The 25,490-nt window shown below is 38.9% G+C and overlaps 1 protein-coding gene across 1 annotated transcript in view; it reads right to left on the bottom strand.

Annotated features, from left to right (window-relative positions):
* Positions 1 to 229: 229 nt before the first annotated feature.
* DYNC2I1 (dynein 2 intermediate chain 1) overlaps positions 230 to 25,490 on the bottom strand; it is a 67,631-nt gene continuing 42,370 nt past the window's right edge. Inside the window, exons 15-23 of the mRNA XM_075827411.1 lie at positions 24,709 to 24,871; positions 23,707 to 23,814; positions 21,671 to 21,732; positions 20,700 to 20,751; positions 20,555 to 20,615; positions 18,788 to 18,887; positions 12,339 to 12,470; positions 4,025 to 4,248; positions 230 to 893 (exon numbers count right to left, since the gene is read on the bottom strand). Of these exons, the coding sequence (XP_075683526.1) occupies positions 722 to 893; positions 4,025 to 4,248; positions 12,339 to 12,470; positions 18,788 to 18,887; positions 20,555 to 20,615; positions 20,700 to 20,751; positions 21,671 to 21,732; positions 23,707 to 23,814; positions 24,709 to 24,871 (1,074 nt within the window). The 3' untranslated portion in view covers positions 230 to 721. The remainder of the gene's footprint in view (positions 894 to 4,024; positions 4,249 to 12,338; positions 12,471 to 18,787; positions 18,888 to 20,554; positions 20,616 to 20,699; positions 20,752 to 21,670; positions 21,733 to 23,706; positions 23,815 to 24,708; positions 24,872 to 25,490) is intronic.

The following is a 25,490-nucleotide window of genomic DNA, read 5'->3' as shown; positions in this document are numbered from 1 at the left end:
GATATACTGCAATACTAATGTATTAGTACCCTTCTCCTGACTGATGCCTTTCAACAATCCGTTCCCTTTGATGTGTTGTAAGCTCTTTACGGACCATGGCTTTTGCGGTCACATGCAACAAAGGAAATATCAGGAAAATCCTAATAGAACAGCTGAACTTTATATGGGGTTACTCAGAATCACTTTAAATAATGGCAGCTGTGCACTGACTACAATTTAACATGAGTTTAAATGTTATTGGCTAATTCTGAACACAACCGCATCCCCAATTATAAGAGGGTGTTCACACTTATACAACAACATTTTTATTTTTTTCCCCTCTAAATGATTTCAGTTTGTTTTTCAATGGAATTGTACAGATTATGGGTGACAGACATTAAAAGGTGGAAAAAGTTCTGAAATGATTCATCTTCTACTGCCTTTGTAACATTACAAAAACTGGCATTTTAACAGGGGTTTGTAGACTTTTCATATCCACTGTACGTGTGTGTAGGCACGCCCATTCTACAAGATATATCTTCCATAAGAGTCTGCGTACAAATGTATATTATTAAATAATGTAAGTGCCAAACCAAAAAATATGCAATACAAAAATATACATATGCTGTATTAGACAAACAGAATAAATAATGCTGTGGAACGTAGAATACAAATAGAATTTTGTACATACAAAAATCATACAAGATATTGGTTACTTTACGGACATTAATATTACAGATCATTATAAAATCTCGTGTAAAAGGAGATGCAACTTCTTTAACTCTTGTGGCTGAATCTTGGCTAATTTCTTCTTAATATACTGGATCTCCACTTTTCCAGAAGACTTCGCCAAGGCCAGACCCATTACATTATTGTTCTTTTCCGGTTCTCCAAAAACCGACATACTCAGTACACTGTGAAAATCCAGAAGAATAAAATATCACCATTTTATTAAACCATAGCACATAGGTCATTTTTAACTGCAGCAACTTCCACCAACCTACACTATACAAAATATACTATACGAAATATAAGAACCCCCCCCCCCCCCCCCAAAATAAATAAATTCAAGAATCACCTAACTATAAGCAAACCCCTCCGCCCAATAAAATTTTAATTGAGCCCTCTCTCAAGTTTCTGGGACAGCTGTAGGTCAACCAACGTGGCTTTCAATACGGTCATCATAAAGCTTTCCAGCTGCGGACCTTCAGTGCTCAGTGTTTTATCAACAGGTCATAAAATTGTTTTGTGGGGAAACCTCTTTAAAATAACTTTTCCTACCAAAATGGTTGCAAAACACTGTTCAAACAGGTACCATTGGAAACCTCTGTAATCTAGAGAATGGACCAGTTTTAGTTCAGTTCAACTTTGGATAGCAAAGTTGTTCATGTCCCGTCTTTCCTAATGGAAATTTATGGTGGTTATGGACACTGCGGAGTTCTGTCAAGCTTTCAAGAATGCTTTTAAACTGCCTGCATATCACAGGGATTATAAATGGCTATGACAGCCGATCTCGCTTGTGCCAGTTCACCATGGCTTTATATAATGTACATGAGCAGTTCAGACAAACTAATGTGATAAAGACAATGGGGCAGATTTACTAATGTGTCTGGGTGTAAAATGTGCTGAAAAATGTACAAAATTTTTCCACAAACTGGGGTAATTTGATGTTTGCACCTCACTAGACACTTTTTAATAGTGCCTTGAAACGGGGCATGGCTTAGCAAGAAGGGGTGTGGCTTATGATAATGCGAGACTTAAAGGGGTTTTCCTATTTGGGACATTTATGACACACCCACAGGATATCTTCAGAAAAAGCGTGGTGAACAGCAGCACACGTCTCCCAAGTTTCAATCAATAAGTTATTTTATTGGTCAAACATCCAGTAAAAAAATGGCAACGTTTCGACCCGTGACAAGTGGAGGGTCTTTCTCAAGCCTTTTTTCTGAAGATTACATTACGTCAGACTAGGTTTGTCTGATTTTACAGAGTGACACCGCTCCTGATAACGGGATTTGTGCTGCTTCAAATATTGCATTTTTTGGACACCCACAGGATAGGTCATAAATGTCATATAGATGCGGGTCCCACCTATCTCTAGAACAGGACCCCTCGGTGTTGTGGCTGAAGTGTGGGATTTCCGACCATGATGAAGACCGCAGCATATCTTGCTGAGCTACACTGTTTCCGTGAGTCCCGTAGAACTGAATGGTAGTTACGGAAACAGCGTAGCTCGCATGCTACGCTGCTTCCATTACTGCCATTCATTATTATGGGAGTTACGGAAACCGCGTAGTTCAGCGAGCTGCGCTGTTTTCTTCTTCATGGTTGGAAAGCACACGCTTGAGCCGCAACACAGAGGAAGAATGGGGTTTAGGTTCCCGTTCTAGATAGGTGCGAGTCCAAGGAGGTGGAACCCGCATCTATATGACATATCCTGTGGATATGTCATAAATGTCCCTAATGGGAAAACCCCTTTTAAGGCCATGGAAACCTTTGAAGACTTTTTCTTTTTTTTGGCACTAAAACAATGTATTATAGTGCTTAGTGCAACTTTGTAATTGTTTTTTATTAAAAACAAGTTTTTATAATTTTGAGATACAGCTTCTATTTATCCTGGATACATGGAAGTTGTATCTTGAGCTGAAACACGAATCTGTCAGGTCAGCGGGACTGATTCGATGACAGCGGGTCCTGCGTGACTCTGACAGGCGGGATCCACCTGTTGTTGATCACATATAAGTCTTCAAAAATGTTTCCATAGCCTTTAAAATGCACAAAAAAACTGGAATAAAATTCTGGTGCAAAATGACAAATCAAAGGTTGTATAAGGAAGAAAAAAGTGTCTTCCGGTCATGTAAGATGCGCCAACATTATCATATAGCGAGCACCAGTCTGATAAATTTGGGGCATTTTGTGACTGCCTGGTCTAAGAGTTTACACTATTTAGGCCGACGATCCCCATGGTGTATTTAGAAGCAGTTGTCTCATCAGTCTATGATAAACACAGTTATTTCGTTTTTTGGAAACAGCAGTTCTACATTGTTTGCTGAATAAAATTGTCTCCTCCCAGCTGCTTGTGTTGCATTGAAAAGGGCTAAAATAATAAGCAACTATGCCTCAAAGATCACATGATTTGAATAAAATCAGTCATTTTTACCAGACAGAGAAAGAAATAGTGACCAGGGCATATACAAAACAACTCAATAAATCCATATATAGGCTGTAAAACTTTAAGCTTCACAAAGACAACAGATTCGGATACTAGGGGCAACGCTGAATTCACATGTGGATAAAATAAAAATAATAATAAATGACAATTATATATTATATAAGAAGTGTAGTCTTTAGATATAGAGGCTATACAGATTTAAAAAGAGTTTTCTCTCAACAAGCAGGGGTCCCAGGGATATAATTCTGAAATTTTGCCGTTTTCACTCTGACCACGGCACCTCACAATAGACCCTTCCTGTTCTGCAGAGATCATTTCCCAGCAGTCATCTCATTATCATTACAGACAGGATTACAATGAAAGGTAACACCTCTATAAAGATAACACAGCACCCACCATTCATGATATCTAAATCAAAGCACCTATTAGATTAGGTAGGAGATAGGACAGTTATAAACTGGTGACAGAGCCTCTGTAACATCTATATATAGATAACACTGGATCCACCATTGACAATAGGTGATGGACACAGCTCCCCTCCTCCCCCTCCCTGCACAATGACTTCTGCACAGGTCACAGAGCATGCGTAGAAAACTCTCCCATAGAAGTCAAACATCCTAGACTGTTGTTTCCTATGGTCCATATGGCTGCTGTAAAGAATATCTCTAAATGATATTAACAGCAGATGAGGCAAGATGGCCGCCCCATAATCATGCACAGAAAATAAAATAAAATAAAAATCTACAATCAGTTAAAAAAATTCAAAAAAGATTATTTATAAAAAAAAATGTATGTATCAGTATCTGGTTTTAATTCGTTAAAACATATTTTATAGGTGATAAATGTCCTTTACACAAGCTAATGTTTACTTACCGGTCAGGCATAATGGATTCTTTGGCTATTGGATGTAAATCATTCTGTGACAAATCCCATATGTAGATGGAAGACGCTGCATCCAGAACAAAGAACACAGTTGGTCTTGTGAAGGACCATTGTAGCACAGTAACAGACTGCCCATTGGTGCTGTCACTCCATTGCATAGCTGGGAACTCTGTGCTCATTGTGTGTAATCTTATGGATCCATCTGAGCATCCCGCCTTAGTAAAGCCAAAAACAGGAAAAAGCATAATTTTCAGTGTTCTATAAAGTTACTTTAGTTCACAAATGCCCTTATCTCTTGTTGTTAGGCTCTGTTCACATATGCATCATGGCTTCCATTCACAACGAAAGCCAAGTGGCCAATTCACTCCGTTGACTTATAAATGTGGACCATCGAGATTCGGTCATGGTTTCCATCATTTTGAAGGCAAGAATATCTCTACAAGTTCACAGAATTGCCAATAGATGATCTGTATAGAGCCTATAACGCAAATGTGGACATAGCCTTACACCAAGAAATTGTGGGATCTATCCTCGATACAATCCCCCAAAATTATTTTGCTCAATATATGACATATCTTCCTTCGCCTTTCCCCAAATTTAAATATGTGAGAATTAAAGAATGCAGATGGGTTTTGGACAATGTGTGATGTGTTGTCATTAAACTTTCCCTAAAACACCAGCTAGACAAAAACTGGAGTAAAAGCAAGTTATATATTTTGTATAGGTGTAATTATTTTATTATAATAGTCATATAAAGATTACAGATTCTTAGGAGTTTTGATCAAAGAAATTCCCTTAGGGGCCATGTAGAGACTAAACAATACTGTTCGCTATTTGTAGATTCTGATGCTATTTTATATATATTTTTTTAAATCCCTATTATTGAGTACTGTGGAGGTAACTTGGGGCTAGGCTTATCGGTCTCGTAAGAAACTTCGATATGGAACAGTGGATATAAACATGCGTGTGGACGAAGACTTGCTGAATAATTCTGTTTGCAGTGTGAAGATTTAACAGCCTTGAAAGGATAAAAAGGGATTTAGTTGCTGTTACAAATTGGTTTTATAAATGATCTCCTGAAATGTCTATTTTAGTAAATACTTGTATTCCTCATGAAATACAGTTGTGGAGTATCTTTTCTTACAACATTGTATTGTGCCGTTCCTGCGTTATTCCTCCTGGAAATGTATAAATAAATTGACAACTGGGTGTTACCATTCCCCTTGTCAAAGAGTCGTGTCCCTACACAGTCTGACATTTTCCAAATTAGTGCTGACAGTGTGTACGGACATACCCTATTGACATTGAAAATTGTAACACCCAGTGTTCAATATATTCATAAATTTCCAGGAAGAATAACAGAGGAATCGCACACATGTAGAGATCTAAGTATAGATTTACCCGAAATGCTATTTCATGCTATTTCATGGGGCATACAGGAACATACTAAAACAGACATGTCATAAGAATTTACGGGTCCTCTTGAAAGAAAAACCTGGTCGGAGTCTTGTCATGTTTGAGATGCAGAGGCTTGAAGCACACTTTGTAGAATTGATGCACACAGTATTGTTTAAGTAGTATTGCTTGAAATACTGTGAAAAAAATAGAACAGCTCCCTATTGTTTCAAGTAGTGTGGCCTGTAATAAAGTCAACAGTGCTGCCCATGTAGCTCTGGTATAAATTGTACCAAATTAGCTGGAAATATAGTGTTTGTTTAAGCAGGCACGTAGTTACATAGTTAATAATAGTATACTAATATAATAGTTAATCAGAAGTTAGAGCAATAGCCAAAGTTTGGTCATTTAAAAAAAAAAAGGAAACAAAAAAAGATTGGCAATTTCTTGTTTTGTTGCGGCAGCCATTTTCATAAAAATTAAAACAGCAGGACTTCCTGTTCCGGCGTGCACATGAGCAGACGTGGGTAGAGAGAGCTCCATACACCTGACTCAGAAAACCGGAGTCCCAGGGCTCTGAATTCCATCCAAGCTCCTTTGGCCGATACTGCTCATCAAAGGACTCTCTCCGGCATATGGAGGGATTCCTAGTGAAAACCGGGACCGCAGGCATTTCTTTACAAGTCCTGCAGAACAAAGTCCGGCCGCCGCTGAACAAGATGGTGCCTGAGCCCGCCAGGGACAGGAGGAGCACAAGCTCACGCTCGGTATCGCAGCCTCCCCTAACACAGCAAGTAGCGGAAGAAGGTGAGCCTGACACTCTCCTTACAAATGTAGACATTTATAAAAACTCTGGCCATTGAAGTGGCTAAACTTATAGCCCCGGATATTACAGCTTCTTTGGAAGCTACGGTGTCGACCCTTTTACACCAACTGCAGTCTGATGTCTCTAACCATGCTGAACGATTCACTGACCTGGAAAAATGCCTTAGTTCTGTGGAGGATGAGCTGGCGGGGCAAGAAACAGCAGTAAAGCAGGCGATTGATTCCATCCGCCATCTTGTAGATACAGTGGATGACCTGGAAAACTGCTCGAGACTAAATAACCTATGCATGACTGGTCTCCCAGAGTCTATACCCGCAGGACAGTTGCTTAAATTATGTGCGGTGGAGTTGCCACAGGTGCTAGGTTTGAAAACCCCGTAACGAGACGAAAGATCTCATAGGGTGGGGCCGCTGAGAGGTTCAGCTCAAGATGGCGCTCAGGTGAGACCACGGCCTGTAATTGTAAAGTACTTGGATTATGTTGATAAAGGTGCTTTTTGGGTAGAGCCAGGTGGGGTTTTTCTGATTTCCTGACATTTACATGATATGTTGAATGTACGAGCTGATTCGGAGCTTTATTTGTGTTGGAATGTACAGAGAGTCTATGACTAGTTATACTCTGTTTATGGTGTTCATATATTGTTTTCAGATACTTGTTGGGGGTTGGGGGGAGGGAACGCCTCAGTGGTTGAGGTCTGCTTTGCCATTTCTGTGAGTTGCCAACTAGATATTTTGAAATATACGTCTTATATGAAAGTAATAACTTGGAATGTAAAGGGATTGCAATCCCCGCATAAACGCAGTATGGTACTCGGTAATTTGAAAAAATTAAAAGCAGACATAGCAATCCTGCAGGAAACACATTTGCCGGGACAAGATTTTCAGAGAATGCAAAAATTATGAGTGGGTAAAGTATTGTGATCTCCGGAAGTAAATGGCAAGGCAGGCGTCCGACTTCTTTTCATAAAAAGCTAGACTGTACTGTGATCTCTTCTGAGCAGGATGCAGAGGGCAGATATTTACATGTAACATTGGAAGGAGCGATGGGCAGATTGAGCTTGTACTGTATATATGCACCAAATGACAATAACCATGCCTTTTTTTTTTTCAACTTTTGGAAGGTAAACTTCTAGCTGACAAATTCTTCTGGGGGGGGGGGGGGCGACCTTAACTCCGTTCTATGCATGATGGAAGACGACGAGAGGACAGTGGGATATTAGCTGAAAGATCACATGGTGAGGTATTGTCTCCACTACTGACCTCTACAGGTATAGTAGATGTTTGGAGGACACAATTTCCCTTCGGTAGAGAATTCACACACTTTTCTCACGTCCATGCAGCATGGTCACGTATTGACTATTTAGTGGCCTCTCCAGTGCTACTTCCTAAAATTCTTACTACACGGATAGAGGACTTGGTGATAAGAAGGGATCTGACATACTGTGGAGGTTTCCTTCTTTTTTTGGCAAACGATGAGTCCTTTCAGACTCAACTGAAGGGGTGGTTATTGGAATTCAGCCAGGAAAGTCAGGATCATAGGGATGATCTTCACCTATTCTGGGATACAGCAAAAGCAGTACTGAGAGGGAGGATTATTTCCTTTGTTGCGTCTTTAAAAGCTAGAACCAATAATTCCTACAAAAAGTCTAGCTGTAATCTTCGCACAAAATATACTGCGTATATCGATACTCCCACGCTGGCGCTTAGAAATGACTGGCTCAGGGCAAAGTCCGACTTTGAAATATGGCTAGATAGGCTAGAAAGATTTGAGAGAGATCAGGCAACGGCACACTTTTTAAGATATGGTAATAAAACAGGTTCGCTTTTGGCCAGATTGGCAAAATGTCAATTTAAATCAGACTCATATAAGTAGTATGAGAAACGGGAGAGCTGAATTACAGAAAGATCCTAAACTCATTAACAACATATTGAGTGATTACTACACCGCACTATACACACAAAACGCCTCGGATGTGGAGGAGGGTAAGGTTTTTCTGGACTCTCTTGACTTGCCTTCCCTATCGGACTCAGATAGGGATTCTTTAAATGCTTTAATTACAAAGCAGGAGATCGTATTGACAATCAAATCACTGGCAAATAAAAAAAGAACCTGGACCAGATGGTTTTTCTAGTGATTTTTATAAAATCTTGAAAGTTAAAGAGGCTCTGTCACCAGATTTTGCAACCCCTCTCTGCTATTGCAGCAGATAGGCGCTGCAATGTAGATTACAGTAACGTTTTTATTTTTAAAAAACGAGCATTTTTGGCCAAGTTATGACCATTATTGTATTTATGCAAATGAGGCTTGCAAAAGTACAACTGGGCGTGTTGAAAAGTAAAAGTACAACTGGGCGTGTATTATGTGCGTACATCGGGGCGTTTTTACTACTTTTACTAGCTGGGCGTTGTGTATAGAAGTATCATCCACTTCTCTTCACAACGCCCAGCTTCTGGCAGTGCAGACACAGCCGTGTTCTCCAGAGATCACGCTGTGACGTCACTCACAGGTCCTTCATCGTGTCGGCACCAGAGGCTACAGATGATTCTGCAGCAGCATCGGCGTTTGAAGGTAAGTCGATGTAGCTACTTACCTGCAAATGCTGATGCTGCTGCAGAATCAACTGTAGCCTCTGGTGCCGACACGATGCAGGACCTGTGAGTGACGTCACAGTGCTGCACTGCCAGAAGCTGGGCGTTCTGAAGAGAAGTGGATGATACTTCTCATCAGAAAGCCCAGCTAGTAAAAGTAGTAAACACGCCCCGATGTACGCACATAATACACGCCCACTTGGACTTTTACTTTTCAACACGCCCAGTTGTACTTTTGCAAGCCTCATTTGCATAAATACGAAAATGGTCATAACTTGGCCAAAAATGCTCGTTTTTTAAAAATAAAAACGTTACTGTAATCTACATTGCAGCGCCTATCTGCTGCAATAGCAGAGAGGGGTTGCAAAATCTGGTGACAGAGCCTCTATAAGGTCACACCAAACTTATTGCCAGTCTATAACCACATGTTAACAAATAAAGAATTTCTGAAATTGTGTAATACAGCCTATATTAAAGTTCTGCATAAAGAAGGAAAAGATCCGACTAACCCAGGCTCATATCGCCCAATATCCTTGATAAATCAAGATGTTAAAGTATTGTCAAAGATATTGGCTGACAGGCTAGTTAGATTCCTACCTCAACTTATTGGACCGCATCAAGTTGGTTTCATTAAAGGGAGATCAGCGGTCACAAATATACGTACGATTCTCACAGAACAAGATGCATTAACATCTAGTACCAATGTAGGAAATAATTCACCAGCGCTTCTAACGTTGGATGCTGAAAAGGCTTTTGATAATGTGAACTGGGATTGGTTGGATGCAGTGTTAGACCATTTTGGGATTCGGGGTCGGTTTCGGAATTATTTAGAAGCTTTATTTAGACCCACAAGCCAGGGTGTTTACCTCAGGATTTTTATCTGCCCTGATTCATTTACAGAAAGGTACGAGACAGGGGTGCCCCCTTTCCCCACTTTTATTTGACTTAGCCTTGGAACCATTGGCCAGAAATTTTTTGTCCTCAACTGATTATGAAGGCATTCGGATAGGTGATTAGGAAGTTAAATTGACTTGTTTTGCAGACGATCTTCTGTTATTTCTTAATTCGCCACGGGATCATTTGGGAGGAGTGCCGGAGAGGCTGCATTACTTCGGCACATTTTCAGGGTATAAAATGAACGTTCTAAAAAGCCAATTACTTTATTTGACGGACTCACGGACGAGACCAACATTACACACGACAGTGGAGATAGCCAGATTTTATATAACATATCTGGGAATTAAAATAGGTAAATTGCCCTCATCACTGTACGAGCTCAACTACTTACCCCTGATAGAGAAAATCCTCAAGGAGTTACATCGATGGTCGTCACGACCATTATCTTTGTTTGGGAGAGCTGCTCTCCTAAAGATGATAAGTTTTGCCCGCCTCCTCTATCCCATACAAACTATACCTTTGTTGAGTTAACATCTAGATGGTCAAATACTACAGTCTGCATTCCTACAATTTTTATGGCAGAAGAAAAGACTGAGGATCGCATACAAGAAATTGTCCTTACCTAAATGTGATGGTGGTATACAATTATCAATTGTGCAATATTATAATCTAGCTGCACTCTGCAGGCACATAAGAGATTGGCTACATAATACTAACTTCTATTCCAATGTCCCTTTGGCGCAGAGTCTAGCAGGTTCGGTACATTTACCAGCCTTGTTACATTTGCCATATGCACAACTTACTAGTCATGTTAAATAAATCCTACTTCTTAAAGATACTTTGGGAACTTGGAAGGCGCTATATGGCGTTCGTTCTTGCCTCTATAAATACTTTCCACTATGGGATAATACGACTTTTCCGCAGGGGCAGCAAAATAAACTTTTTTTTTTCAATGGAAATCTGAGGGGATTAATCACTTGGGTGCTCTCATGAAAGTAGAGGGGGGGGGGGGGGAGGTGGCTGAAATGGCACGAATTTTCTAGTAAATATCACTTAAGAAATAACCAGTTTCTACAATTTGCTCAGGTGACAGAGTTTTGCAAATCTAAAGTACGCAATATAGCTGAAGTGGAGATACTTGGAGCATTTGATGGGTTGATGGGTGGGGACGCTACTGGAAGCTCTCTATCAGGCCTTTAAAGCAAACTAAGAAATCGGTCTCCCAACTCTCTTAGCATTTCTTGCTTTCGGACTTGGGAATTGGAATTAGATGACTCGGAAATTACCAGCAAAACTTTAGAAGGGTGGGAGAAAGTGAGAAAGGCAATGGTGAATGAACAGTGGCGCGAGATGCACTACCGCCTTATGCACAGAGCAACATACGCTTTTGACTTGTCATATAGAGATGCACCAGCACACTATTTACGTAGTTGTCCTAAATGTGACTAAATAAAGCCAACCTCTTACATGGAATGTTGCATTGCCCACAAATAGCAGAATTTTGGAAAAATTCTTTACAATTTAATTAAGGATACCTGGGATGTAGCGCTACCGGCCACTCTACCAGCACTGCTGTTCCACTATATATATACCTTTGGATGCGGATACCGGCGGTTCGCCTTTATTAGCTAAAAGAGTGATCCACATAGCCTTATTATCAAAAAGTGCATTTTGCGCCACTGGTTGCAGAACCCTATTCTAGAGCTTTCCATGGTACTTACTATTCCCAAAACATTGTTAATGTATGATCAAATTAACAGAACGACACAAAGAAATATCTACAGAGAATTTCTTTAAAACATGGCATACGTTTATAGAAAAACATTACTCTTCAGCTGATATTGCCACTTATCATGGCGTACATTTCAATCTACATCATGGTATAATTTACAGAATATCCAACGAACTCTGGGTTTACTGCAGAGCAGCTAGAGGGAGAATGTCCACCGAGGTTTTGTTATTGTTATGGGTGGGTTTTTAGAATTATATTGTAATTGTTCATTTACAAATATTATGATGTTTACAAGTAAAAAATAAAATTTTCTTTGGGGTAGAAACACATATATCTCATTCTGAAATTTTGCTTTTGTTATCAAAAATGCCTTTCTGATATGTAACATACAAATAATGATGTACAATTTTATTTTCGTATGTGTTTCCTTCTCTGAATAAAAATTATTAAAAAAAAATAAATGAATTAAAATCGCAAGTGCAGCTATTTTGGTTGTCACTTCTGAATTATCTTCTCAAACGGGCTATCTTCTGTGATATCTTCTGTGATTTTGTCAGCATTTAACACAGTGACCGTTTTACCATCAGTTGCCGAGAAGCTAATTGAAAAGGGACAAGCTATATATGACTGCACTTTCGGTTGTCACATTTTCAATAAAAATGGCTGCTGCAACAAAACAGAAAAATGGCAATAGCTCTGTAGCAAAAGAAAAAAAAACATAATTAGCAACCTTGGCCTCTACTAGGAAATACTCTTTATGCATTGTCCCAAATTTTAAGTAATCCAATATATTGTACTTGTCTCTTTGAATGTATAGAGTTATATAGTTTATATAGCTATAAAATGATTAAAATAATGAGTACATACCAAAAATGCAGCAGCTCCAAATGGTGAGAAGTCAATGGCTGTGACTTGTGATGGTCTGAGCTTGTTGTGCAGAGCGGTGTATTGCATCGGGGGCTCAATCAATCCGTATAGTGTTCCATGTGTTACGAAACCCTATGAGTAAATACATTTTATTTTATTATCAGAAAGAAGAGAGAAAAAAAAAAAACCGTATGTGCAGTATGTAAATGAGCAAAGTACATTGCAGGAAAATGGTTCCATTTCATTAAAGGGGTTTTTCCAGAGACATTTATGACATATCCACAGGATTGATGCGGGTCTAGGGGCCCCGTTCTAGAGATAGGTGCGTGTCCCAGAGGTGGGGGACTAAGAATTTTAATTTATACTTTCAATTAATTTTATGGAAAAGGGTGGGTAAAAACCTGGTTCTGTCGTGGAGGTTAAAAGGAAAATCAAATTACTGGTAAGTAATAATCATTTTTTCCTCTATACCTCCACGACAGCACCACCAGGAGGATCAACATAGATTTTTTTCTAGTGGGGGACAATGGCCTGTAATATTTTATGGCCAAAGCTTAGGCCTTGGTTGGACATTACATCCAATCTATAGTGTTTAAAGAAAGTATTCAGACTAGACCATGTCGCGGCCTTACAGATCTGCTCAACTGTGATAGAAGCGCTCTAAACCCATTAGGTAGAAACAGCTCTGGTCGAATGAGCTTTAACCCCTTAACGCACCATGACGTAACTGTACGTCGAGGTGAGCAGTAAGTTCGCGCACCTTGACGTGCAGTTACGTCTGTGCTTTGACAGTTAACCGCCGCGCGGCGCTACATCGCAGCGGCGGTGAACTGTGCAGGGTGTCTGCCCTGCATTCCCCGTTGCCGATCAGCGGCCCATCGCCGCTGATATCGGCAGTTAATCCCTTAATTGCTGCAGTCGATTTTGAACTCCACAATTAAGATGTTTAGCGCCGATCGGCAGCCCCCACGTGAAATCACGGGGGCTGGCGATGGTACCCATGGCAACCGGACGCCAGACAATGGCTACCGGATTGCCATGTACAGAAGCCTATGAGGACCACCCGGAGGGTGGTCGTCGTAGGCTTCCTGTCAGTGTGACAGTCACGTCACAATGACAGTTGGAGTACATTACACTACGTGTGTAGTGTAATGTATTCCAGCAGCGATCAGAGCTGCAAGTCTAAGTGTCCCCTAGTGGGACAAGTGAAAAAAGTAAAAAAAAGCATAAAAATTTTTAAAAAAAGTGTAAAAATAAAAGTTATAAGTGATATAAACAAGAACTGCTTTTTTTCCTATTAGAAGTCTTTTATTATAGGAAAAAAAATGAATACGTAAAAAAAAATTACACATATTTGGTATCACCGCGTTCGTAACGACCCCAACTATAAAACTATAATATTATTTTTCCCGCACGGTGAACACCACAAAAAAAATAAACGAAAAACAAATGCCAGAATCACTATTTTTTGGTCACCACCCCGCCCAAAAGATGTAATAAAAAGTGATCAAAAAAATCGCATGTACGCCAAAATAGTACCGATACAAACTACAACCCGTCCCGCAAAAAACAAGCCCTTACACAGCTTTTTTGACTGAAAAATAAAAAACTTATGGCTCTCAGAATATGGTGACACAAAAAATAATTTATTTTCTAAATAAGTTATTTTATTTCGCAAACGCTGCAAAACATAAAAAACGTATATACATATGGTATCGCCATAATCGTACCGACCCGCAGAATAAAATATAATGGTCATTTATAGCCCAGGGTAAACGGCGTCAAAAATAAATAAAAAACATTGTCAGAATTGATGGTTTTTGGTCATCTGGCTTGCCGAAAAATTAAATAAAAAGTGATCAACAAAATCGCATGTACCCCAAAATGGTACCAATGAAAATTACAGATTGTCCCGCAACAAATAAGCCCTCAGACAGCTCCGGTGGTGAAAAAATAAAAAAAAAGTTCCGTCTCCCAGATTATGGCGATGCAAAATGTACAGAGCGTTCCAAAAGCGGATAGGATCGGGTGCCATTTATAAGTGCGACACTGGCCACATATCTGTGGATTATTATATACTTACCCCATTATTGTACCCTCTTATTATGCCCCTGATGTACTCTGCCCAGCCTACATGTGCCCCAACATTATAAACTGAAATACCAGCAAAACGCCAGAGCTACTACCAAGCAAAATATGCGCTCCAAAAGCCAAATGGCGTCCCTCCCTTCTGAGCCCTACAGCGTGCCCAAACAGCCGTTTACTTCCACCGATATGGCATCGCCATACCCGGGAGAACCCTGTTAATATTTTATGTGGTATTTGTGGCACAAACTGGGCACAACATGACACATCAGTTGAAAATTTACATTTTCACTCTGAACCATCCACTGCGCATTAAACCCTTCGCGCACCATGACTTAATAGCATGTCGTGATGTGGGGGGTGATATATGGAGCATCTCATGCGCTGAGCCCGCGACATACGCTGCGGGTGTCAGCTATGTATTACAGCTGATACCCGGGACTAACGGACAGAAACAGCGATCACGCTGTTACAGGAGCCTGTAAAAATCACAATATACTGCAATACATTAGTATTGCAGTGTATTCTACCAGTGAACTAACGATCGCTGGTTCAAGTCTCCCAGGGGGACTAATAAAATATGTAAAAACAAAAGTAAATAGTTATTATCAGTGGAAAAAATGAAATAAATATTTAAAGTCCAAAAAGAAACCCTTTTCACATTTTTTCTCTAAAGTAATGTAAAAAAATAAAAAAAATACACAAAATTGGTATCGCTGCGTCCGTAAAAGTCCAAGCTATTAGAATATACCATTATTTAACTCACACTGTGAACGCCGTGAAAAATAAAGAATTTTAAACGGCAAAAGCGCAGTTTTTGGTCACCCTGGCTCTACCAAAAAATGTAATAAAAAGTGCTCAAAAAGTCTTATGTACCAAAAAATGGTACCAATAAAAACTACAGCTCGTCCTGCAAAAAATATGCCCTCACACCACTCTATTGACGGAAAAATAAAAAAAAGTTGTGGCTCTCGGAAAGCGGGGAGGAAAAACGGAAAAACGAAAAAGCAAAAAATTAATCCGTTCGTAAAGGGTTAATTACTTTCTAATGAAAAAGCATTTATGACCACATGTGGGGTATTGCCGTACTCGGGAGAAATTGCTTTACAAATGTTGGGTCGCATTTTCTCCTTTATCCTTTGTGAATTTGAAAAAATGCAACATTTTAGTGGAAATAACGTTGATATTAATTCTCACGCCCTAATTCTAAGAAATTCTGCAAAAGACGTGTGGGGCCTAAATGCTCACTATACCCCTAGATAGATTCCTTAAGTGGTGTAGTTTCCCAAATGGGGTTACTTTTGGGGGGCTTCCACTGTTTCGGTCTCTCAGGGGCTTTGCAACGGTTTGCAACGGTTTCCACTGTTTTCATCCCTCCAGTGCATTGCAAACGCGACACGGCACTGAAAACTATTCCAGCAAAATCAGAAATCCAAATGGTGCTCCTTCTCTTCTGAGGTCTGATGTGGGTCCAAACAGCAGTTTATTACCACATATGGGGTATTGCTATAGTCAGAAGAAATTGCTTTACATATGTTGGGGTGTTTTTTCTACTTTATTCCTTGTAAAAATTTAAAATTTCTAAGTTTTTTCACAAAAAAAGTAGATTTTCATCTTCACATACTAATTCAAATAAATTTAGCAAAAAAACTGTGGGTTCAAAATGCTAACTATACCCATAGATAAATTCCTTGAGGGGTATAGTTTCCAAAATGGGGTCACTTTCTGGGGGTCTTTACTGTTTTGGTACCACAAGACCTATTCAAACCTGACATGGTGCCTACAATATATTCTAAAAAAAAAAGGAGGCCCCAAAATCCACTAGGTGCTCCTTTGCTTCTGAGGCCTGTGTTTCAGTCCATTATCACACTAGGGCCACATGTGGGATATTTCTAAAAACTGCAGAATCTGGGCAATAAATAGTTGCACTTCTTGGGTAAAACCTTCTGTGGTACAGAAAAAATGTATTACAAATGAATTTTCGAAGAAAAAAAATGAAATTTGTAAATTTCACCTCTACTTTCTTTTAATTCCTGTGAAACGCCTAAAGGGTTAAAACACTTTCTGAATGCTGTTTTGAATACTTTGATGGGTGCAGTTTTCAAAATGGGGTGACTTCTGGGGACTTTCTAATATATAAGGCCCTCAAAGCCACTTCAGAACTGAACTGGTCCCTGAAAAAATAGCCTTTTGATATTTTCTTGAAAATATGAGAAATTGCTTCTAAAGTTCTAAGCCTTGTAACGTCCTAGAAAAATAAAAGAATGTTCAAAAAATGACGCAAACATAAAGTAGACATATGGGAAATATAAACTAGTAAGTATTTTGTGTGGTATTACTATCCGTTTTACAAGTAAATACATTTAAATTTAGAAAAATGTAAATTTTTGCTAATTTTCTCTAAATCTTGGCGTTTCTTACAAATAAATATTGAATTTAACGCCGAAATTTTTTCAGCATCATAAAGTACAACATGTCACGAGAAAACAGTCTCAGAATCGCTTGGATAGGCAAAAGAATTCTGGAGTTATTACCACATAAAGTGACACGTCAGACTTGCAAAAAATGGGGCTGGTCCTGAAGGCCAAAACAGGCTTAGAAACTAAGGGGTTAAGCAACAAAGGAAGAGTCTTCTCCATATAGGTTCGGGAAATAGCTGCTTTGATCCATCTTGAAATATAAATCTTGGATTAATAATTGATCCTGACATCTGAACGATTTTGTTCTTTACAGATAGGTGAGGATACATCTTCTTACATCCAACATATGAAATTCCACCTCCTTTTCATTTGGTGAGGGTCTTAAAATAACTATCTTCCCTGATCTGCCCTGATTCATTTACAGAAAGGTACGAGACAGGGGTGCCCCCTTTCCCCACTTTTATTTGACTTCACCTTGGAAGCATGGGCCAGACAATTTTTGTCCTCAACTGCTTAGATAGGATGGACTAGATGAGAAGGATTGTATTTCTCCAACTCTGCGAGCAGATGTTATTGCTAGAAGGAAAACAGTCTTCAAATCCCGCCTGAGAGGTAGATGCCACGGAGCTTCTAGAGACATTCTCAGTAACAGTGGGATCCATGACCTCTTGGTCCAATATGGGGCTAGAAGAATAATTTTTGCTCTTTCCTCCAACACCTTCTTCAGTACCTTGGAGATGAGAGGAAACGGAGGGAAGGCATATAGGAGTTTGCCCTTCCAAGTCTGGGATACGGCATCTATTGCGAATAAATCTATTTCCGGCTGTCCCCATGTTTTGGTAAGATCGCCGAGTGTCTGTGTCTCCGATGGAAGCCGTGGCCTAATAAAGGCCCCCAGGATTGCCTGTAGTAAATGCCTGCTAGGTCATGCATTTACCGTTTTAAACGGACAGGCAGTAATACTCTGCAATACAGAAGTATTGCAGTGTATTATAAAAGCGATCGCATGATCATATATTAAAGTTCCCTAGTAGGACTAGTAAAAAAAAGTTTAATAAAGTTAATAAAAAAAAAAAATACGGAAAAAAAATGAAAAAGCCACTTCTTCCCCTTACAAAATGCTTTACTATTAAAAAAACCTAAATAAATCAAAAAAGTTACACATATTTGGTATCGCCGCGTCCGTAACGACCCCGACTATAAAGCTATTACATTATTTAAGCCGCACGGTGAACGCTGTAAAAAATAAAATAAAAAACAATGGAAAAATGTATGTTTTCTGTGAATCCTGACTTTAAAAAAATGTGATAAAAAGTGATCAAAAAGTCGCATCTACTCTCAAATGGTACCAATAAAAACTACAAGTCTTCCCGCAAAAAAAAAAAATCCCTCCTACAATTGCATCGGCGGAACAATAAAAATAGTTATGGCTCTTCAAATATGGCGACACAAAAACCAATAACTTTTACACAGTAAAAACACTTTTCTTTCAAAGTAGTAAAATAAACATACAAAATCGAAACAAATTTGGTATCATTGCAATCGTAACAATCCGTAGAATAAAGTTATTGTGTTATTTATACCACACGGTAAATGGCATAGATTAAGGACGCAAAAAAGTGTGGCGAAATTTCAGTTTTTCTCTATTCCACCCCAAAAAAAGTTAATCAATAAATAATATGTACCCCAAAATGGTGCTGTTAAAAAATACAACTTGTCCCGCAAAAAAACAAGACATTATACAGCTATGTCGACGCAAAAATAAAAAAAGTTATAGCTTTTCAACGTAACGATGGAAAAACTATAACAATTGCTTGGTCATTAGGGCCCAGAATACAAGCAGGGGGAAGGGGTTAACCTTCAATTGAAGACAGAATATTCCATAAACCCTTTAGTGATGTAAACAACAAATGTACTGTACTTGTAAATGTACTATAAACTTACAATATCGGTTCCAATGACAAAATGATTGAAGTCCGGAGGAAGAAACTTAATATTCAACGTTTGTGGACTTCCCAACAATAGAACATCTTTGTGAAAAAATCTAGAAAACAAAAGATGTATGCAAGTAAAGAAAGAAAATGTTTTACTTATGTAGCGAATGTTTTTACAAACCTAATGGTACAAGGAATAGCACACATATGTCCCTAATCATTACAATTTAGGGAATACTGCAAAGCCCATAAAAGTGCAGCTTAGCCCTGACTACACCCTATCAGTAGCAAAAGAGCCCCCAGATACAGCAGAGTGGAACTGGCTCTGACATATAATACTGTAGAATAGTACCAAGAGAAGCAGAGAAGGGTTCCAGTGAAATGGAAGGCGGAACTGGAAACAGACTGTATATACTATATACAGGCTGATATATTGTGTAGTATAAAGAGTCATGTTTATGGTATATACTGTATACACTACTGAACTGATTTTGCATACTATTTAGTAATAGGCATCAATATAGACACTGCTGCCATGTCACTATAGAGTATAAAAATATTGGGGCACAAGTCTCATATATATATATATATATATATATATATATATATATATATATATACACAAGAAAGTGGCGAAAGCACACTGCGAACACTAATGCCACCGAAGCCACTAATATATAATTAAATATGCATTACTGCTAAATCTACTTACAATAGGGAGGTTCTTAGCGCACATTTTGATCAAATTGTGTGAGCCCACCTGCCAAGACAAGGCGACCTCTATAAGGTGGGAACCTACGCTGCACATACACCCAGAACTGGGACTAAACCTACATATTCTTGGGGACGGTAGGAACCAGCATTAAACTAATTAAAATCACCCAGGGCAGAATGGGAGGAGTGCAAGATCAAAAATGAAGGCAGTCACTAACCCCACATATATGAATCACATAAACACAAAAGTTTGAACATCACATTCCAACAAAATGAAACAAAACGTGCGTCCTTTTGGCCAAAATGATTACTAATACCCCAGGTATTTTTCATGCTTACTTTATTTGCATATCTATATCTTTTGGACACAGCCGGGTCTTTGATGCTGGGAGAGCATGGTGTGTTGTTGTTTGGCATAGCAAGCAGGGCAGCCCGCTCTATGAATTATCAAGGCGTCACAAATAGGCTTCTGCCTGGCTATACACATTGCGCCTCATGACTTACACTCTATCCCTCCATGTTTCACTCACTTGCACCCCATTCTTCATTTATTTTCATTTAGGCACTTCACTCACTACTGCTCCCTATAGTTCACTTATATCACTTGCACATACACCATTCATTTATTATTTTTTACTACACATCCCATGCACCACACGCCACTCCCCTCAAGACTAGTGGGAGTGGCTATTATTATTTAAAGCACCTGTTCACTCTCCTTCATCAGCGTTTCTGACCTGGCTGTGTCCATTTGTAAGTATGGCCTTTTTCTGTGTTTTTTTTTTTTTTTTTTAAAACGTGTATACAGTTGCAAGAACGCCTGTCACTGCAAATTTATACAGCACACAAGAAAATGGCGACAGCACACTGCAAACACTAATGCCACCTAAGACACTAAATATATATTTATATATTTCACAATCAAAAAAAGCAAAACTGTCTCAAAGATAGATGTAGGGTGCAAATCCTCGCTGGACACACGATACTATATAATATTAAACAATCTGTATATAGCATATACAGCTCTCTCTAGTATTAGTTGATGATGGTATAATAAACGTACTTGTCACTAAGGAGTACAGATGTGCTGTGGATCAACTTCACCTTCCCTCCTGGAATTAAGCCTAGACAGAGAGGGACACTTTAACGTATTTAACTGCTGGATTAAAGCAAAGTGAAAATATAACTGCACTAATATTAAAACTTACCCAGGTCACTTTGCGAGCCAGCAAGTTCAACTTTCCTTAGCTCTACTACTACCTGCAATTACAAATATAAACCCAACCTGAATATATTAAGTTTGCAAAATGGTTCATTTAACCCTACAAAAAAAAAATTCTAGACACATTTTCTGGGAGGGTATTACTTTATGTATTTATAATGCAGCTGTTATAATGAACATTTACATTAAAACAAGGTGCAGGACAGCACAGGGGCATGATATACTTAAAGTGGTGGTGCTACAGCTATCTTATACAAATCAGATCTATAGGGAGGAACTTCCAGAAGAGAAAAGCAACACAACCATTTTAGTACAGGGCAAAGTCTAGATTAGTTGTACTGAAAAGTGAAAGTGCCGCTTTAAATACACCGTAAAAGTCAGAATTGATTATAGTTTACTTTTGACCCAAGTGATTGATCAAATCTAGTCTTCATAATTCAGCGAAGAAGTTTCAAAGATTTTTATGAAGAATAGAGACACACAAGTTTTTTCCCCAAACTTGATATGTATAACATGTCAGTGAAATATCACAAAAGGGTCAAACAGGCATTGGTGCCCACCCAATTTTGATAACAGTGGGGGTTCATTGGAGCAGTGCATAAGTGGGTCCTATCCACTTGAATCAATAAAATTTCATTCAGTGGTTCCTGTAGTCCCATTGATTCCAATTTAGAGGGGACTGTGCACCCAGCCAGTGAAAATGGGGTCCAGAACCCTCACGTTCAATGGCAGCAGAAGATGGTAGCAATTAAAATGTCATAAACTGGGGAAAATAACCAATTGGTGTACTCGGTTTCCTATGAATGGACCTCATAATGACTTTAAGATTTGTTATTTTCTCTAGAACAAGAATACAATTTATAAATCAGATTAGTGTATTCCTCTGATATGTCAATATATATAACACTTAAAAAATATATATTAGGGTGGTTTTTTTTATGTATCTTTCAAACTTACCCACAAAATAAGATGGCCACTTTCATCTAGTGATGCTACTTGAAATGACAAACCTGACATTTCTGAAAAAGAATGGTTGAAATATTCACAGCAAGTAAGAAAAACTATACAATAAAAAAAGATTAGCATGAATTGTGTTTATTGTGTGAGGACAGTGATCTCCGTGTCAGTATCTGTCCCTCATAAGTCTACCTATCCTGACCATAAACCATTTAAAACTTTTTTGGATTGTCAGACACCCTGTCAAAAAATTATTTGATTGCATTGTTGTTGTTTTTTGGTCAGTCATAATCTAAACTTTATATTAAGAATGGCCAATTTGCTGTCGATCCAACATTAAAAAGAGCGCCCACAGGAGTGTGTCATTTTGTTATCCAACAATCTCGGTCTTTGCATGGCTATATAGGTTTGTAATACTATTGGCCAAAAGTACTGCCTGACAACTGATGTCTATGGAGTAATGGAGAGCTGGAGCGAATAGATATTATTGGCAGTAGATGTGAGAGAACGATGGATCTAAAGTCGAGTAAACATGGCATCTGATCTCCCTGTTGTTCTCCATGTTAAAGAACAGAAATATGTGCTGGAGTATCCATCCTACGCAATGAATGCTGTGGATATATAAAAACCAGAGCCCTGCTGTTAAAGAATCCTATGTAGACCTTTGGATGGGAATAGTAAAAAAGGAAACAGTTTCCACATTATTATTCAGGTTACACATTGTCAGCAAACCCAGACTTCAGGGGATTACATTTACCTGGTAGGAAATGATGGTACTAGATGTACATTTATTTTCGTTAGTTATATAGCGACTTTTTCAGTAATCTAGTACAGAGGCATCAGAATTGCAGTCGGACATTGCTGTCATTTCTCTATAAATGAATACATAGTGGTCATATGAACAATTTTATTTAAAGGGGTTTCACAGCCAATAAAAATTGATGGCCTATCCTCAGGATAGGTCATCAATAGCTAATGGGTCGGGGTCCGACTCCCGGGACTCCCGCCGATCAGCTGTTTTTAAGGGGCCGCAGCGCTCATACGAGCGCTGCTTCCCCTTTATTCCGGTCACTGCTCACACTGTGAATCGCCGGCACAACAGTAGCAGCAGTTCACAGTATTACAACCTTCTCCCTATGAAGTGAATGGCTGTAATACTGTGAACCACCGCTACGGACACGTGGGCGACTCACAGCAGCAAGTAAGGGAAACGAAGGGGAAGCAGCGCTCGTACTAGCGCTGCGGCCCCTTCATAACAGCTGATCTGTGGATAGGCCATCAATTTTTACTGGCTGGAAAACCCCTTTAATCTGCTATGTGCAAACCTTCGGAGGTATGACCACACAATTTTAAATATATCTAGAAAAGCACTATTTTTACCAGTTAATTTATAATGTCATTTAGTACTCCACCTTAAATGTAAAAATGGGACACCCTTCTTCTGCTATATTTTCAAGCGTGAATTGTGTATAACCTTTGAATCAGCTTATTCATTCTAGTAACGTTTTAAAGGTCAAGCTTGAATATGGCATCAACCCACAACTACAACAGGTGTCAATGTTTACGTACCCTTCCCACAAATTCATAACTTGTGTGCACTATCTACACATTGTTGCTAACAAAGTACAAAATAAATAAAACAAGATCGTGGCAAAATATATGTTATAGAGCAGAGCAAGTCTATAGACAGGCACAATATCAGGATCTATACACCGTGTGGAGAAGGAGTGAGGATGTGTTTTTCAGAGACATAAGGACAGGGACTGATCTACGGGACTGTGGAATAGTCTGACACTATACAGGAAAGAAATAGACGCAATAAAGGCAGGACTGCAAACATTGGCCCCAGAAATGGCTTTTTTTATTCTGTCCAAATATATAAGCTGCTGGTGAGTGATGACAAGTATAAGGCAGATACAATTCAATTAATAGGACGCTATATTTTTAAGAAGCATTGTATCCAAACCATTCATGATGAAAAAGAGAAAAAGTCAGCAATTAAATTCATCATTTCAAACTTGCAGAACTGAATGTACCTTCAAGGGAAGACAAAGAAGAAATCCTGTGATCCTTTGTCTCCGTACTTGGGACAGGTTGTATAGCCTTTACCGGACGTGTGTGACTCACTTGAGTAAATATACCATCTGCAATTCATACAAATATAGGAATATTTAACAAACCATACTGAGAACTTTTACTACAGTGGCAAAACGTACTGCCGACCCTATGTAGGTAGAGAGAGCTTGTGGGAAATGCCCCATCTCTACTACACTTGAGATATATATATATATATATATATATATATATATATATATATATATTACACACACACATATATATATACATACATACACACATATATATATACACATACATATATATTTATTTGTACAATGAAAAAGTGAAGAAGTTACAAAACAATCAATCAGGTTGTAGCTTTTACTTAAAATAATTAAATCTAAATAATCAGGGCAGTCATGTGATTTGTTGCTATGGGCAACTATTAAAAAATTATTTGTTATGACATGATCGATCATTTTAAAATGGAAACGGCCCACTGCTTAGGAACAGAGGACAAGGCCCTTGGATGACCACACTGGATCTTTACACCCTTGTGAATATCTATTGTTCTCATTCATATAGCGTTAGAAAGACTGGTGGATCATATTCATAAGCTTCGCCAGCATTTTTGGTCCCAGCTGCCAGGAAAAGAAAGACCGTGGCCAAGACTTAGAGTGTGGATTTTTATGTATATATTTATTTAATGGCAATGTATTGGAGAAGGCCAGGGGGACTGGTAGAAACTTTAGGGCATATTTATAAAAAGCTTTCACACTGTTTTTTCTTAGTATACATTGAAATGCAAATGATGCAAGCACGTGCATTTAAAAAAAAAAAAAAATTTTATAAATCATCTGGACGCCATATTGTGTATGTTTCCCTCATGGCTGTTTGGGGCTTGGTTCTAATCTGTAGCACATGAGTGTCAAATTTATACAGTGTGTGCATCATTTTCTATATCTTTAAAAAGCACTGACCTGTAGAAAATGTAGCAGACCTAAATGTCCAGTTGGTGTCTTTGATCATCATAGTCTGATGCATACTTAAGTCGTCCCGTAGATCCCACACCAAAACAGAACCATCCACTGTACCAGCAAACACCAGAGATGAATTACCAGGGCTGAAACAGCAACATTTGATCTATAAAATTCCAATAAGTAATTCTGTGAAAATGAAATCTGTAATCATATTAAAAACGAAAACGGTCTCAGTGGTGATTACTGGTGCCTTGCAGTTTGAAGTTGACCAGAGACAACATCTGTATCTACCTGTGCTTGCATGGGTGACATCCGGGAACTCCAGTTTCCTCCCACACTCCAAAAATATATTGAAAGTTTAATGGTTTCCCATTAAAAAAAACGGCAAGTGTGGCCGCGGAATGAGGATTGGGGCAATGTCTGCCGCAGCCTTGCTCTAATGGCGGAGATCAGAGAAACTTCTCATTTCCGCTGTTTTCCACTTGAATGCTGCGATCAAAACTGACCGTGGCATCCAAAGGGAAAATGAGAAGGGGGAACCACCTTTAAATGCGTCACAGGTAATCCCTGTAGCCCAAGCGAGGGACATACCATATATGGACAGACAGCTGAGGGTCCATTGAAAGATCCCAGGGCTGTATGACCATATTTCCTGTTGTTAGGGCAAAATTAGGTATGCCCTAACAACTGCCTGTATACTACTAGTACACAGGTTAATGTACTGGCATATAGATATAAGTAAGAAAAAAAAAATGGAATTAATTAAAAAAGTAATTATAAAT

The sequence above is a fragment of the Rhinoderma darwinii genome, chromosome 5 (genome assembly GCF_050947455.1).
Source record: "Rhinoderma darwinii isolate aRhiDar2 chromosome 5, aRhiDar2.hap1, whole genome shotgun sequence".
In the NCBI taxonomy this organism is placed as follows: domain Eukaryota; kingdom Metazoa; phylum Chordata; class Amphibia; order Anura; family Rhinodermatidae; genus Rhinoderma; species Rhinoderma darwinii.
This window is presented reverse-complemented; position numbering and strand designations above follow the sequence as displayed.